The sequence below is a fragment of the Aulonocara stuartgranti genome (genome assembly GCF_965226115.1).
Source record: "Aulonocara stuartgranti genome assembly, chromosome: 4".
Classification (NCBI taxonomy): domain Eukaryota; kingdom Metazoa; phylum Chordata; class Actinopteri; order Cichliformes; family Cichlidae; genus Aulonocara; species Aulonocara stuartgranti.
Window position 1 is genome coordinate 10,697,518 of NC_138942.1, and position 18,508 is coordinate 10,716,025.

Genomic DNA, 18,508 nt, shown 5'->3' on the forward strand with positions numbered 1-18,508 from the left:
AGGCAGTCGTTCATACTGTCACTTCTGTCTTGCTGTTAGTGACATAGTATGGTTGTGGAGGCATGTAGCGAATGGTGTCCAGCTCCTTTTCTGTGATGCAGAGTTTCTTTGGGCCATAGCTCTGTCGGAGTCCCAGTGTGTCCTTGCTTTCCCAGGATCTTAGCACTCCTGGACTGGGAGCACTGCTGGCGCTGTAGTACAGTGACTGGGAGCTGTGGCTCTTGGAGCTTTTATACTTGTGTCCATTCTGCTTTGACAGCTGTCTGGGAGGGCTGTAAGGATTGCTCGGCTCTGGCTCCATATCCACACCTTCCATTGGAAGGCTACCTTTGGCTGTCATCTCAATCACTTGTCGACGGTTGTTGTGAAAGCTGTCATTAGCTTTCTCCGCTAATAAACACAAAAATAAACAAGAGATTTATTGTAGCAAAAAGTGTGTGCGTTTGTGTCATCATCATATATTAGACATTGTTTACTAAAACAATAAATATATACAGAAAGAAATCTTTGATTTGGCAAAAGTGATGCTGTAATTGGCACAGACACACACACAAGCATATCCTTGCACCAGTGAAACACAAATCATTGTTGGTATAGCACACAAGATGCATCACATCACCATCCCCTCATTCATTTTTGTTTTGATTGCTCTTGATTGTCTCCTGTTCCTGCTCTCATTTGCTAAGATTTGCTCCCTAATGATAAGTTCGTTTGACGGCACTTCAGTGGATTAGCGGCGAAGAAGCATCAGCTGCTTGTGCCATCACAAAGACTGCGAGCAGTGATTGGACCTCGTTTCACGCATGCTGATAGCTGTCATCTCTCCCATGCTCAGGTCCGTCAAACAGAGCCAATTGATTTCAATGGAATCTAAATAAAGCATTGCACTTCTGTGTTAATAGCATTATGCACAGATCTACAAATACCATCACTAGAGACTTGGATGTGATCGGGTCAAATTAGGACTATTTGTTTGGAATTATTTTTTCCTTCAGTAATCAATGTGATAAGTAGTTGGTTAACTATAGTTCATTCAGATTACTGATAAGGTTAATATAATACAGTGGGAACAATACATTTCAAAACTGAGGTTTTGAAGTTGGAGTTTATTGCTCTTGAGGATATATGAACACACCAATCGAACAATAAAGTGGAACTGAGAAGTGATTTTCTTTTCTTTACCCTGACATTAAAAGCATGTCAAAAGATATTTAAAAAGATATTTTTAGCCACGTTTCTAAGTAGTACTATTTTGACAGCTTCTATAATTTCTTGTTTAAAGTGCTGCTTGTCCAGGAACTGGCTGTAGACTTTCCAAAATTAGCCCATGAGAAGAACAACAAACTTGCTTCTATAAATAATCTTTCAGTTCCCCTCGCTGTTGGCATTGATGGACGGTGGATTAAATCACAAGGATTTCTGACAGCAAGAGACTTGATAGAGATTCAAACCAACTATTCTCCTTTATAATAACAAAAAAGCACTTGTAAAGTTTTACCGCTGTATTATGTAAGTAGTATCCTTGGCATGTAGATAATAATCAAATAAGAAAAGCTAGATGTATTAGATAAATTGTTGATGTTAAACTAAAAAGAGAGAGATGTCATCTTACTCTTTTCTGTCTGTTGATATGAGCAACTTTTAACACCAATTTTATTGAAATGCCAAAGAATATTTAATGAAGATTTTCATCCAAAATCTTTGCCTCATTAACTTCTGAACTTGCCCTCATGGTTACTCATATGACAGATTATTTCAGCTCACTCACCCTGACACTCATTATAGATCCAGGGAAATCCTCATTAATTATGCAAATTGCATTTATATCTGATGTAAGATCCTACCTAATAAAATCAAACAATGAATTTCAAGTGCTTTTTCACCATATGTTTTTTTGGTTTGTGATAAACAACCTCTTACCCACAGCCTTGAGTGTGGTGTACTTGTTGAGATCCTTTGGGTCCTCATATGGGCTGATTATTGGTCCCACACCTGGATATGGCTGACTTACCAGAGTTGGTACATGAGCTGCATTGTTCATCTGGTTGCTCTCTAAAGAAGGGCAATCAATAGTTATTAATGCAGAAACTGAATTACAGTTTCCTCTTTAAGTGCATTTGTAAGCAAGATGTCAACAAATTTAAAATGAGTCATAATAACACAATAGCTTTATTACTGTAGCAGTTTTCAAAACACACAGTTTCATGGATGAAATAGACATTAAAAAAATGTACATTTCTACAAGCATGCAGTCGATCATGCGGCCTTCCATTTCTTCATTCTTCCATACATGCATTTGCTCTGAGCTATAGGCAAAAATTAATGCAATAATGGAACAGATTAAGGAAATACAAGCCTATCTATGTGAGCGCATTGCAGCCGTTTGAAACGAACTACTGATTCAGGTGAGCTGATTAGCTGAGAGGGGCTGATCTAAAGTTGAGGCGCTACAACCTCAAAAGTATGGTTGATCAGGTGTTTACAGAGGACCAACTGCTGGGAAAATAAAATTCCATAATGCCTTGCCTTGGATGTAATTTACATGTAAATAATAACATTTCAATATTGCCGTCAAATGAAATTTAGAATCAGTGTCGGGGAACAAAAACAGGAGTGATGTGCAGGTTTTTAAGTTTTTATTAGCAGCTTAGCTTTTGTGTTCTGTGCTAACTGAAGACGGGCTAGTGGCTAGGTTTGATCTTATCACTGATAATAAGTAACTTTGCTTTTGCTACACGCATTAGCTCTTTCGACATATTTTGACATAAATATGAAACAGAAATTACAAATGTTGGGTTTTTTTCAGAGTATGTTTAATTCAAGTGTACTAGTACTAGAAACTGCAATTCCTCTAGTGGCCATGCTATTAAATAAATAGCAAATTAGTCCTTACAGACAGACAGCTCAATCCAAAAGTGTTTTGTTTTGGTCTCTATGGATAGTCGAAGGAGCTTGGAAAGAAAAGTGTCTGGACTTCTTTAAGTTTCCTTGAAGACGTTTCACCTCTCATCCGAGAAGCTTCTTCAGTTCTAAGAGCAACAGGTGGAGAGCCCCAAAAGAGGAGTGAAAGAAGCCATCTATGTCCACTGTGAGCGACCATCTTTGAACAGAGGCGGTGGCTTACAACACCAACTGTCGGCCATCTATAATCCACTTATGAGATCCCTTCCCAGACGCCTTAACGCCCACTCACATCCTGGGCCATTTGACCTCAGTAAATCACATGATAGGGTGGGGCCAGGTTTCACCTGAAAACTTGGCTGATTGTGACCCACACCCGTTTTCGCGCCCTGGCTCGTGTGATTAGGTAGAGAATCAACAGGGGACACTCCCATAGGGTTTAAAATCTGGGACTCTCCACCAGTTGCTCTTAGAACTGAAGAAGCTTCTCAGATGAGAGGTCAAACGTCTTCAAGGAAACTTAAAGAAGTCCAGATGCTTTTCTTTCCAAGCCCCTTAGACTACAATGACCTGGTTGACTGAGAACCTTCACAGACACATCTCCATGGATAGCTTCTTAGATAGTGATTTTGATACTAGAGTTAGGGGCATGGCTACTTTAAAAGGTACTTGATCATGTTTCCGCAGTGCTTTTTTGAGCTTTATGGTTTGCAGTGTGGTATAGTCTGTGCACAAAGTTTATGCTTCAGGTTTTATGAATGAAATTTTTGTATTTTATTCACTTATTTAGTCGTGTCTCAGTCAGCTAGTGATGTTCAGTGATGTCAAACTTCCAAAAAACAAATCAACTGTCCAGATGTGAACATATAGGCTAAAACATGAAGTGTTTTCTTTGACCTGCTAGTGTCACTTTCCTTTAAGTAGCCTTTTCTTGGGGAGCCAGCTGTAGAGCTGAACTGCGCTTTGTAAAACCATCCTAATCGTATAGTAGACATCTGGTAAATTAAGGGGTGCACAGCAGATAGACTGGCCCCCTGCCTACTGGCATGACAGAGCAAACAGATGTTCAGAGTGTCTACTCCTACTTTAGATTGGAGAACGTACCAATTCACAGCCGGCTGTTTGAGGACTGCGCTGTGTGCTGTGTTGAATCTGATTAGAGATATCAACATGCTTATGGTTGTACATGTTGTGGACAGTTTTAATTAAATGTTTGTTTATTATATTTATTTAAGTTTACAAAGTTTAAAATGCAATGATTCCTTTAGCCCCATTGGTCTAGAATACATCTCATAAAAACAGATCATTAATACAGAAAATGGGTTAATTAGGCTCCTATTCCCCACTGGTCAGCAAGAAACTTTATTACTGTGCTAATTAATTCAGAAAGTCTCAAATTATCAATGCTGTCTCATGAAATGATGCAGAGGACAGCTGCAACAGATACTTCACCATAGACAAGGGGAGGGTATAATTAGTACGAACAGATTTGGGGATTTTAAATAGCAAAGGATTAGTGGTGCCACAGTGGTCGTTATATTATAAAAATATCTATATATCAAGCTTTCCTTTCCTGGGACTTAACTTATTCAGTTCAATAAAAACTAAAGATCATCTGTGATCAAGGACATTTTACAGTAGTTCACTAAAACAGAACTAAAAAATTAAAACTAGTTGTAAAAAAAGTTTTTAGTTAACTAAAAATATTCAAAAAGGCAAAAGGTAACAAAAAAACAATATTTTGTACTTGCAAAGCTAATTGAAACAGGAAACAGTTATATTTCCGTTTTTGTCTTTGTCAGTGTGGTCAAATTTTTCAACAAAATGAGCATCAGGATGACAGCATGACATAAGAGTCCAATAAAGTCAGTGGAAACAAATCAATACAAATCAATATGTGACCCTCAACCTATGAATTAGAGGTTTAAGGTCATGGTCTGAGCAGGAGACTTCAGTAGAGATGTGAGTTGACAGTCCAGTCCTTGTACCTGCTCATTTTCAAGTCACTGTTTTTACTGTTAGTGAAGCCAGTTAACACTGACTTATGAATCATTCAGGCATAAGAAAGACACCTAAGTCAAGAAATGACATGGTATTGAATGTGTCCATAGCAGATAACTTAGCAAAGAATTATAAATGGTCTTTTCTTTCAGTCGTTTGGCACTTTTTTATCAGCAGCCTGTTGCAAGGAAGAAACAAGTAATTTCCTGTACAGTATGTCCTCAATATTTTTAAGGAAACTGAAAAAGTGGAGGTCAAAACATTAGTGGTGACAAGTCTAATAGAGTGATGAATCCAAATGTACCAATCTTCTCAAATTTGGGGTCATAGGAGGGCTAGAGCCTATGGATGGATATATGGGTTCCTGTTCCAAGCTGACATGACTTTGTTTTTTTCAAAGTGTACAAAACAAGTCAGGAGAGACGTACAACAGTGAGCGTCTGCAGCTGCGGTGGAGGCTCTGTCAAGGTTTAGCTGTTGGGGGATATGCTGGAATTATGAACGCAGAAAACTATCATCAGATTTTGATCCATCATATATTACCATTTGGAAAAGATCTGATGCAGTTTCTTCACTTTTCACCATGCCAATGACTCCAAACACACTGCTGGTGCAGTAAAACTGTCCCTGAATAGAAATACACAATGGAACATGATCAATCATGGACTGGTCCTGAAGACGTGAAAACGGAAAACATCAGTGTTGGTGGTGAGGGTGAGGATGTAGGTAGGAGGGAGGACTGCGAAGCTGTCGGCAGCCAACATTGTAGATGCCGTTAAAATGATCTTTTCTTGGTAAAAGAAAAAAGAAACCACTGTTCTGTGTGATGACTCAAATGACAGGCTCTCAAACACATCACAAAAGAGCACGAGGTCTCAAATACCATTGTCCAAGTGAAGACAACCATATTGACCATCTGTAAAATAAGGGGAGGAAGAAAAGGTTCTACAAGACAGAAACCTGGTCCTGTTTCAGTTATTCACTATCTCGGGCCAGCTTAACAACTAGCCTATTTTATTTTTACGGGATGTTCCTCTATTAATTCTGCTTATCAAATTCAGGGTCCTGGGGAGGAGCTGGTGGATGGATAGATGGATGCAGGAATGGATGGGTTCCTGTTTCAAGCTGACATGACTTTGTTTTTTGCACCTTAAAATCCTATGAGGCAGATTATTTATGTATGTATGCATTTATGTATTTATTTATATTTGTCTCCCCTACCTTGAAAACTGAAAACACCAGATGGTCCCATTTCAAGTTGTTTTAATAACCGGAATAAATTTTTCCCCCAAGGTGTTCTTTTTAAAAAAATGTTTTTTCATGGGCTTAGCAGGTATTATTACATCATGAGACCCTGGTGTTAAAGTAAAACTACAGTATAATGGCCATCCTGTAGTTTGTGTCTTGTTTTGTCTGTCCATATGCTTCATGTACATGCTTCATAATTCATAGTTGTCCATATATGCAAATAAATATTCTCTCGGTCTCTATGGATCGATGGAGTATAAACGCTTTAAACGGACTGTGCCATGCTTCCTGCTACCTTTAACGTCACCAAGACCTGGTTTGGTCATGAAGAGAAAACAGTGAAACAGTGGAAGAAAGTCCAGCCACATAGTCACTGCTGGTAAAAATAGTCAAAACGTTAATACATTTAATCAAATCCCTACATTAAATCTGTCTGGTTTAAATTGCTGTCATACTTTTTTTCTGAGCTTATTGACCTGTTTCAGTTTCATACAGTTGTTGTAAGTGGGCCAGCCACAGAGGCTCTCATTCAGCCTGATCTTGTTAAATCTCATGGATTAGAACTTTTGCTTTCATACCCAGAAGTTACTTTACTTTTAATAAAAGCAATCGGTTTACTCTTTGACATACATGTTAAATGACATTCCTCAATTAAATATAGTTCCATGTAGTGCAATTTTCTTTTGGATAAGCTATTATCTGTGGAAAACTGTCCATGCCCTCATTTGTTGGGCCACAGTCTCAGGCAAGTTTGTAAGTGATACCATTTGAGCTGTTTCACCTGACTTCTGTTTATCTGATACTCCAGCCAAGGTCAAAGTCTAGGTATCTGCTTAAAGGCAGAGACCACTGAGAGTAAATATTTTAATTCCCATACTCTGAATGCTTTGGTAAAACTGTCATTTCAACATTTGTCATAAACATTTGATCTTTTCTGTGTCTGGAGGTCTCGAGTAAATCAAATTTCCTCTTGAAAAATGGACACTAAAATTGAAACTGGGAGCTGATTTTTTTTTTTTAGCATCTGATGTCTTTTTCAGGATTCCAAACTCAGCATCATTAAACTGATGTACTGGTGTGTACTATTGATTATCTTCCTCTTTATTGCATATTTTACTCTGATTGAGTGCCATTTGAGCTTGCACTGTTGTTGTAGTCACGGCTTCTGTGTCAGCTGCTGGTGGAAAGTAGGCCACTTCTGAAGAGTTGTAAGGTTAAAGACTCAATGGTTGATGCGGGAAATAAGTGAGTTAACACTCCAGACACAGACACCTCCCTGGAACTCATAAAAGATTTAAGAGAGTATTTTGGGAGCTGTATGCCCCAGAATAAATGGTACAAGGAGAAGTTTTGCTCTTATTTACAGGCACCCTACTTTCAAGTTGGTAATGAAAATATTAATTTCTTTCTGATTGAATATCTTGACGTTTCTACCAGATTTATGAAAATTTGAATTACCAAACACATTTATATATTTATTTCAGTTTATGTATTTAAACATTTGTGTAAATTACTTGATCAAATTTGAGCAGCAGTTTTCATTTAGGCATGTAGACACTGTGAGTACAACCTGACCTCCAAATAGCAGCTCATATGCCAATCATTACAACCAAGATGCAGAAGAGCACTTCTGACCGCACAACACAAATGTTGAACATTGAAGTGGATAAGCTACAGCAGCAGAGAACCACACTGGAAATGGTCAGTTAAGAACAGGAAACTGAGGCTACAATTCACACAGGATCATCAAAACTGAACAACAGAAGATGGGAAAATGTTGCCTGATATGATGAATCTTGATTGCTATTGTGAGATTTGAATGGCAGGATCAGAATTTAGTGTAACTACCAGTCAAACATTGATTCACCATGCCTCATATCAATAGTTCAGTCTGCTGCTGGTGGAGTAATGGTATGGGACATATTTTCTTGGTGTAGTTTTGGCCCCTTAGTACCAACGGAACAACATGTAAATGCCACAGCCTATTTCAGTATTGCTGCTGACCGTGCCAATCCCTTTATGACCACCGTGTACCCATGTTCCAGCAGGATAATACTTCATATTACAAAGCTCAGATCACCTCAAACTGGTTTATTGAGCATGACAATGAGTTAACTGTACTTAACCAAATCTTTAAAAGAGCACCTTTGGGATATGATGGAGTGGGAGATTTGCATCATAAATATGCAGCTGACAAATTTGCAGCAACTGTGGGATGCCGTCATGTTAATATAGACCAGAATCACTGAGGAATGTTTCCAGCACCTTGTTGAGTATGTGCCAAGAAGAATAAAGCAGTTGTGAAGTCAAAAGGGGGTCCAATACTAAGAAGACTGACCTAATAAATTGGCCAACGAGTATGGTTTAGTCTGATAATTATTAAGTGAGGATTACTTAGTGTACAAAGCTTCATTGTTTTTTTTTGTTTTGTTTTTTTAACTAAAGGCATTAAAAAACTTTGTACAAACTCAGATATTGAAAACATGGTGAAGTTAAAAGTTAGTTAACTTTTGTTAGTTTTCTTAACATTTAAGTACATATAGTGCTGTGCAAAAGGTTGAGGAAGTTTAGGTATCATATTATGTAATCAGAGAAACATTTTATTGGTCCCAACTGCATTTTGCATCAAGACAGCACCAACCACAAACCCACAGCCAAAATTATGAAGCTCTATATTCAGTGACGACAAGAACAAGGAGTGCTGCAGCAGATGGTATGGCCCACACAACGCCTGAGCTCAACATCATGGAATCAGTCTGGGATTACATCAAAAGACAAAAGCAATTAAGACAGCCTGGATACACACAGAGACTGATAAGTTCTAGAGTATACTTGGGACATCCTATCCACCAGTGTACCTGTGAAAACTGGTGATGTTTTACAACTGAAGTGTGTTCTAACATTAATTTAATTTAGGAATGGTTTTTGTATCTTAAAGAGATTTTTTATTTACAATAAAAGTTGTAAAACAAACTTTTTACAAAAAAAGTTTGCTTACTGTAAATTATAACCGCTCGTGTTTTTCAATGCTTCCTCGCTTATATTTTTTATTAAATCTCCAACAATCAATTTGAATGTAATAATTTGTTATTTTAAAAAAAACTGAGCTCAGCAACATAAACAAGAGATTCACACAGAGACTGGTACGTAAGTAAGTAAGTAAGTGTGGAATCCTTTCCATTGTAAAGAAAAGACACAGCAAACAAGACTCACTATATTTGACTCTACTATAAAGAGATGACTTTATGAGTGCCAATACAGAGGACTCACCCCAGGTTGCAAGAAAATTTCATAATTCTCAAGAAAATCCAGATTAAACTTAGTAAATAAAATGTGCATAAACATCTGCAAAACTCTGAAGCAACATTCTTAGGACAGATGGAGCAAAGATCAACCTGTACAGGAACTAGGGGAAAAATATGGAAAACGGACTACGTGATGCATGGCTATGTATAGTTTCCTATGCCAGTGAGTCACAGGTGTTTACTGATGCGATGGAAGACAGGTGCAGCTCCATGAATTTGGAAATGCTCTGAAAAGCTATTATTTTTGCCGGATGCAGTAAAGTTGACTGGAATGTGTGTCACAGTACGAATGAGGAACCCAAAATATACTGCAGAAGCAACCTGAAAGATTCAAGGCCAGGAAATGTAATATTTGTTAATGGTCTGCAGAGAAATCCAAAGTAAAATCCTTGAAAACAACATCAGATTTTATGCAATCACTGGCTGCAAAGGATTCATGATAAATTATTATATTATATAAATAAAGAAATAATTCCTCAACAGTTATTACAATATAATGGTTTACCCCATCATGTGTACTTTAGATTCTGCACTTTAAGATCATATTAAGCTCATATTAATCTCATAATGGCAACGCTCCTCAGAGTATTGGCCAGTCAGTTATAAGTGAGAATCCACAACTGAACTTTCTCTCACCATCCAAATAATTTTTCAGGTCACTATGTAGTCACATAGTAATCATCTTCTTTGAGCCTTCTCTACGAGTTTCAGAGTACAGCATGTGGCAGGCGGAAATATAACTATAGGTACACTCTACATTTGGTAGCTGTTTCTCAGCTGCTGTCATAAGTAATGCTGCTGAAATACATTTCTATCTGAAAATGAGGAAATGGGCTGTCATGCACCAGTGGAGTGTTGGCACTGAGTGGAGACTTTGTTCTCACTGGCTGACTGCCTGGAGTAAAAAGAGGCCACTCTTCACAATTACCCCCATGTACTCGGATGTCCAGCAGGACAAAGATATGATAGTCCCGGTAGCCAAAGAAGCCCTTGTCATAAAGACAGTGTTGCTGGTGTCTTAAGGAGAATAAGAGCTCATAGCCCAGTTTAACAGATTTCTATTATCTTTGACAGGCAGCAGATAAAGACGGGTATCCTACGGAGATTTACACCTCTATCTGTAAAATACAGTGGCTTGGGCATGCCACTAGAAACCACAGCTGTACAAGATGGGTACATGTGTCAAAAAATACCACCTCACCTCATGTAACCTTCCAGGGTTTGCTGTCAAGAAAACAATCATGACTCTTCTGTTGCCACCTCAATTACACAGAGTCCTTGTCATAAATTTCTAAGCTGCTGTGCTCTGAAATGGCATGTGCAAGGTCACAAAATAAAAGCTGCAACCGTCTTCTCCTCAATATAGTTAAAAAGTAGAGACTAACTGAATAAACACAAATCGTATTAGCGCTTTTGTTGTTTCTTTGTTTTGCTTTGTTTGGTTGGTTAGTTATTTGTCCTGTGAATGCAGACATCTCACTTCAGTTTCAAAAATCCCCTTCTGCCTTGAAATTGTATGAATGCACTGATGTATAAAAATACACTTGTACGTGACACATCACGCACAGCGGTCTTGTGTTAGCAATATTAGCATGATTGGTGTGATTGCATAACATTTCTTCAGCCTTTTAATACACCTGATTGCTGCTATTATACTATATTTTAACTCTGTAATGCCAAGTGTATTATGTTTGATACATTAGTTTTTGTGTAAGTTTTTGCGATGTCTACAATCAACAATGTGATTTTTTTTTCACAAAAAAATGAAATAAATTGCACAACACATTATAAAGCAATAAATTGCACAAAAATGCCATATGTAGCATATTATATTATATATTTTTTCATAAGGTTCAGTAAGCACTCTAGTTTAAAAAGGAGAATTTTCTGGCATTTATTTTGTAGTTGAGGCTTTACAGAGATTTAAAGAGATTTAACTCGTGCTTGTAAAGTCCTCCAGACCCTCTCTCTGTTTGTCATCTAAAAATGAATGAGAACATTTATTACTATTCATCACTCATCTGTGATCATCTTGGATTTATGTCTCAACATCTTAAAGTTGACAAGTATGTGCTAAGACCTAAAAGATTTTCTTTCTAATCACAGAATTCATGTTTTCACTAATTAGAAACCCTTGCAAAATAATAAGGGTGCACTTGCTGCGCCCGTAAATTCTACTGAGAAAGTGCAAGTGTCTGGGCCTCATTAATGATAAATTAACAAACTGGTGATTTTTATTTCCACCTGAATTTTTTTTTTTTTAATTAAGAGAACCATTTACCATAAAATGGCAGAGCATCCCTCATTCTTTATTTGAATCAGAACCTAGCTTAAATCATGTTATTTCTTTTACCTCTAACTCATACTTCCCAGTATATACTGTATAATATTGGACCTAATCAGTATCATGTCAGTGTTTATCCTAAGTTAAGAGTTTGGAATTTACTTTTTAAAAGTCAGATGTCTGGCTGTAGCAGCTTTTCAAAAATGAGTGCTGTTTGACTGTGTCTGTAAAACCTTTTTTATTACAATGGCATTTGCCATAATTATTCATCTCGTTGGGGCGTGGGGGTGCAAAGAGACCTTTACTGGCTGTAGCTGTTGAGGCAGAAAGTAGGTTGGCAGTAAGCAGGTTAGCATTAATAAGAACTCCTTTCTGTCTGCGTGCATTTGTGGGTGTGTGTAGGCGTTGGTGCTGACGAATGAAAAATCACGGTGCAATATAATGGCCGTGGCATACAATATGTTTTGGCAACGGAAGAGCTCAAGGTTGTCAGTATGAGGGTATGACTAATATGTTCGCCAGGCTTGAGGATATGGGATTTTTTTCCCCCTGCTTCCGATACTTCCGGTTCCGCACATTTAGGCCAAAAAGAAAACAAAAAACATACAAAGCTCACAGTTTCATATTTGTATTTGAAACAGTTAAGACCTTCGAGGGTGAGCTTTGTGGTACAAAGCAATTAGTCGCTGAAAGTGGGAATTTACTAGAATTAAAAGCTTATGATGGCAACATGAGTTAACAGATATTACCCATCCATCCTGTGTGCTCAGATACTGACACTGACACAAATTAAATTTTTTTTAACTGTTTACTGAAACATATTTCAATTATAGTATATAATGGACATGTACATAATTTGTAGACTCTTAGCTTTCCTTTGGAGGTATCCGCTTTTGAAATTGGATGAAGGTTTTAGGAGTTTTAGCTCCTTAACTTGTGCCACCCTCTTTTTACAGGGACCAAAGTATTTGGACAGTTGACTCAAAGGCTATTTCATAGGCAGGTGTGGGCAACTCCTTTTTTATGTCATTATCAATTGAGCAGATAAAAAGCCTGGAGTTGATTTGAGGTGTGGTGCTTGCATTTGGAAAATTTTGCTGTGAACAGACAAGATGCAGTCAAAGGAGCTCTCCATGCAAAGTGAGACAAGCCATCCTTGAGCTGCAAAAACAGAAAAAACCCATCTGACAAATTGCTACTGTATTAGGAGTGGACAAATCTAAGGTGCCGCACAGCAAGAAGGTCCTGAGTTCAATTCCACCATCAGGCCGGGGTCTTTCTGTGTGGAGTTTGCATGTTCTCCCCGTGTTTGCGTGGGTTCTCTCCGGGTACTCCGGCTTCCTCCCATCGTCCAAAGACATGCAGCTTGTGGGGATAGGTTAATTGGATAATTCAAATTGTCACTAGGTGTGAATGCGAGTGTGAATGGTTGTCTGTCCCTATGTGTTAGCCCTGCGACAGACTGGCGACCTGTCCAGGTTGTACCCCGCCTTTCGCCCTATGACAGCTGGGATAGGCTCCAGCACCCCCCGCGACCCTGAAAAGGATAAGCGGAAGCGAATGGATGGATGGAAATCTAAGAGAGCACTGGTGAACTCAAAAGACCTGGACGTCCACAGAAGACAACAATGGTAGATTGTTGTGAAGAGAAACTCCTTTACAACAGCCAACCAAGAGAACAACATTCTCCAGAGGATAGGCATATCGATATCCAAGTTTATCATGAACAGAAAATACAGGGGGTTTACTGTCAGGTAGAAGCCACTTATAAACCTCAAGAATAGAAAACCCAGATTGGACTTTCCTAAAAAAAAATATTAAAAATTAAAATATTAAAAAATATATATATTAAAAATCCAGCACGGCTCTGGAAAAACATTCTTAGAAACCAAGATCAACCTCTACCAGAAGGATGGCAAGAAAAAAGTATGGAGAAGGTGTGGAAGAGTAAAATACTGCAGAGGCAGTGTGATGGTTTGGGCGTGCGTGGCTGCCAGTGGCACTGGGACACTAGTGTTTATTGATGATGTGACACAGGACAGAAGCAGCCAAATGAATTCTGAGGTGCTCAGAAACATACTGTCTGCTCAAATCCAACTAAATGCACTCAAATTGATTGGGTGGCATTTCATAATACAGATGGACTGACCCAAAACATACAGCCAAAGCAACCCGGGAGTTTTTTAAAGCAAAGAAGTGGAATATTCTTGAATATTCAAGTCAGTCACCTGATCTTAACCCAATGGAGCATGTGTTTCACTTGTTGAAGACTAAACTTTGGATAGAAAACCCACAAACAAAGAGGAACTGAAAGCCACTACAGTAAAGGCCTGGCAGGGCCATGAGATCAAGACTTCAGGCTGTCATTGGCAACAAAGGGTTTTCAACCAAGTATTAGAAATGAACATTTTATTTTCAGTTGTTTAATTTGTCCAATTTCTTTTGAGCCCCTGAAAAGAAGGGATTGTGTTCAAAATCTTTTAGTTCCTCACATTTTTTATTTCATATCATCTTTTTGTTCAATACACTAAATAAAACTGAAAGAATGCCCTTCAACTACATCTGAGTTGTTTCATTTAAAATCCACTGAGGTAATGTGCAGAACCAAAATTAGAAAAACATTGTCTCTGTCCAAACATGTATGGTCCTATGATATGTATGTGCATGTAAGTAGATATGTATGCGGCTACTTACGGAAACTGTTAGTTGTGAGTCTGGTTTGTATGTTCTCATAGTGCTGACCGAGTCCAGCGTCGTCTGTATGTTCTGAGGCAGGATGGCGGATCACATGTGCAAGAGCTCTGAAAAGATGAAGAATGTGAATATGAACACATACATGAAATACGTGAAAAAATAAAATATAAGTAAAGATCTGTTTAACATGTTATATAATCCATAGCCAAATCTACTTGGGGTTAAAGTTGCAAAAATGGTTTTCATCAACTTTTCAGGAGACAATTCACAGTACTAAGGTCGCAGGCTTTGTTTCTGCAGTTTTAAGAAATATTGCAGCCAGTGATTGTTGCTCTTCTAAACATCTGCAACACTACTCTCAAGAGACAGACTGAAAAATAACTGAGGCTAAGTCATTCCAACTTTTAGTTCTTGAAGAGTTAAAACACTGGATCATATCTTGAAAGCAAATCTTTAGACCATGTTTGCCTCCTTAAAGCTTCCACACGTTACATCCCACATGCAGAATTTTTCTCTTTTAAGTCTTAGTCCTTGTTTGGCATAAACCAGATGTCATCAGGGCTTGGAGTTAGGTTGTCAACACTGCTTGTCAGAAGGTCGAATATCTTCACACACACACCTTTCCAGCAGTGTATTGGGGAGGGTTGCATCTAACTATTTCTGTAACATTCGCACTCATTTCACAGCGTGACCGCCCTGCTGTGCAGAGGTGAGAAAGGAGATGGGATTTGATCTTCTCTCTCTATCTTGATTTTTTTTTTTCATTCTTGAAAATAACAGAACTATTTGTGTCATTTTATTGTAAACAAACACATGCTGCACTGATAGATGTGAGGGAGGTCTTAACAGAAAATATCTGCTGCTCTCCATTAAATTAAACTAAATGCACCTTACTCTCTACAGCTGTTGGCTTGGAGAATCGTTATACACCTAGTTTGATTTTAACTACAAACCTCTAAACCTTGATGATATTTATGGATGTGATGTTTTCACATCAGCAATTCTGTCCTCAAACACATCTCACACTTCTCACAACTCTTGTGGTAGTTCCTGCTGCAGTCTCCAGGACCATGTTTTGCCATGAATACACAAATAGACTCACAAAGTGAAAAGAATACTAGCGCTGCCTCTGTAGCTGTCAAACATACATGCAGAGGACAGGGTCTTTGCAGACAGATACACAAGCACACTTGTAGTGGGAGATGAAGTGAAGATTACATTGTTGTTAAAAAAAAAATACTCGAGATTTTACGAGCTATACACATGCATGGATTTTGACTAATTGAGGCATTGAGGGTTTTTTTTCCTAATTTCTTTTAAATAGCTATTTGTCTGTGGTACTCATAAATGGAGTAACTATGTTTTTAGGGTGGTCTGCCTCTTGCAATTATGACGCATGAAAAAAATTGTGAATTGCATTAAATCTTACAGTAAAATCCACTTAGACTCATTCTCAATCAGAATTTAGTAAAGGTTACTATGACCTCACCTCTTTCCTATTGTTCTCTTTAAGGAAATTTCTACAAATTGGGTAGAAGGATTGATTCAGTTGAGGCTTACAGATTACCTTGTAAGTCAAGAGTGTACTTCCAATAAAACATAGATTTAATGGGATACATTTGTGTTGAAAAGTCATCAACAAACATAGGTGTAAACAGACACAAGCGGTTCGCTGATGGTGATATCCTGGACTGCTCCTTAAGTCTCTCAGAAGGTCGTTCTTCCTTTAGTGCAAAATCACTGTGAGTATATATAGAGCATCAGCCCTGCATGTGTTTGTGTTTGATTGAAAAGCTGTAAATACTGCAAGCAAATAATGATGCAAGGCATAAGTCCCATTATAGGTCACCGGCTTGGTTTCAGTTGTAATGTACTGAAAATAGGCAGAGACCTAGTTTTCCAAACCCAATATAGATTATATCCATTTTTTTGTATTTACCATCTTCAATCTCGCTATAGATAAAGACCAAAAAGCTAACATTCAGCTTTATATTCTGCTTTATAACATTAACAGACTTAAGAATGAGGAAGATGTTTCTAAAGTCCGTGCGCTACCTCGGGTTGATAAGACTCATTTAGCGTGTATTTAAACAGAATCAATGTCCATATAAAAATAAAACAACCTGTTGCTTTGACTCGTTCTTGATATAAAGTTGGAACATTCTTTCCATACTGACGGAATTTGTCTAACTTGGGGGCTTTTAAATATTTAGACAGATTAAAAACAAAACAAAAAGTCAGAAACTGTAATCCAGCAGAACCAAAAGTTATTACATTTGTAGCTCACCTTGACATGTTTTCTCTGTGTGGACGCTGCGTCTTTTCCAAACCAAGCTTGGTGAAAATCCCTATCAGTGCCATAATGGCCACGACCCCGCATATGACATAAACAATGAGGTTGGTTTTATCCTTCGCGGACTCGAGCGCTACGTCCACTTTTGGCGGAGGTCGCCCTGTCATCATCCACGGTGGGGTGTCGTAGTTCTTACAGGTGGTCTGGTCCAGTCGGGAGCTTTTAAACGCGCAGCAGAACCTGAAGCCACAGGTGCCGCAGCAGTACAGGTAGCTGCCCGTCCTGCACACGAACGGCGGATCCCACTGGCCCATCACGTCGTAGTAGCCACGGCACTTGTCCTCCACGTGTGGGGTCTCCGTGACTCCAATCTCAGCCTCCATTGAGTCGTTAAATCCGGGTATAATATAGTCATCGATAGTTTGACCGGGTTCGCCCTCCGCATCGCACACCATAACTTTCACCAGAAAGTAACCGAGCAGCAGCTCAGTGCCCCGCATCATTGCTCACTTATTCCGCCCTGCTTGACGCCCTGGCGCGCTCTCACAAACTCGCAAGCATCTTCCAAGGAGATGAGATACAGCCATGCGTAATCGGGAAAAGGCTGATTCCAACCTCCATGCGTAAAAACAATATGCCACTCTGTACTTTTTTCTTTCCTTTAACAACAACAGCAAAACGATTGTTGTGGAAAAAGCAGTTCAGACACCCAAAGGGTCGCTTATAGTAGTAAATAGTTGGAGAGCATCACCGAAGCTGTGCCCCTGGCTGCGCTGGAGGGTGTCACACACCTCTGAGGCTGCTCCACTCCACAAAGCCGTCAGAGACAGAGAGAGTGGGAGAAAGACAACGCAAAGGACCCTATGAGCATGTGAATTGGGGGAGAGAGCGAGAGAAGGGAGAGAGCCAATGGGAGAAAGAGAGAGCGATGTGCAATAGCGCTAATTACAAGCCGTGACAGCCCATTATTATCGGGTTGTGTCGTAAAATCGTCTGTAGGCTACAATTCGTGATCCACATCAACCAAAAAAACAGTCATTCCAAGCAGTCATTTCCAAGTTTAGTTGGCAGGGCTTTGATGTGTAGAAGCAAACGGTGTTATTATTGAGCAACTTAGTGATGTCTGCACAGCAGTGCAATGATTGATGGTTAATGAGAAATCATAAAGTAAATACGTTTTCAGGGAAGCTCAGCCAGTGTAAAAAATCTACACAATATTCTGTATATGAAAGAATTAAAACAAGTAGCTTTTCACAGTCAATTTTATTTTGTCCATAAAGATAAATGATACACAGAGTGTGTTACATTGTTTAGTCGACAGTTCTGATTAAAAAAGTGATGGCATCCATTCAAACCTCTTTCTTGTTTAGGCGTAAGGTCATGTTGAAACAGCCGTGACCTTTCAAGTTGCACCACGAAAAAAATGTCATTTGATCAATGACAAAAGAGTCCCAGAAATCATGCATGAGAAATTAGATTTAAATCATTTTCATCAACACACAAATGAGGTTCTAATAAATCTCAGAAGTTTTCATTTCCTCGAAGTCTATCCAAGGAGAAAACGTTTAATTTTAGCAGTTTTAATTAGAGCGGTAACCCTCCTGCCCTCTGTTATTGTCGCTTCTCCCACACGATTGTAACACAAGTGAAAACTATCATTCAGGGTGTGTGTTTTTTCCTGCTCCACAGAAAACAAGCGCTGTGGAGAATTTATCTTCTATCTGATAGGTGTAAAACTCCATCCAGCTTTTGGACCTGAATTTAAGATTAAAGCACTTTTAA

General features: G+C 38.7%; 1 protein-coding gene across 1 annotated transcript; it reads right to left on the bottom strand.

The window, feature by feature from the left end:
• Positions 1–17,813, bottom strand: shisa9b (shisa family member 9b). The gene is made up of 4 exons (XM_082531061.1): positions 16,721–17,813; positions 14,434–14,540; positions 1,921–2,052; positions 1–390 (listed from the first exon to the last, which is right to left on the bottom strand). Exons 1-4 carry the CDS (start codon positions 17,227–17,229, stop codon positions 11–13), a joined length of 1,128 nt encoding a protein of 375 aa, XP_082387187.1. The 5' UTR covers positions 17,230–17,813; the 3' UTR covers positions 1–10.
• Positions 17,814–18,508: the final 695 nt, after the last annotated feature.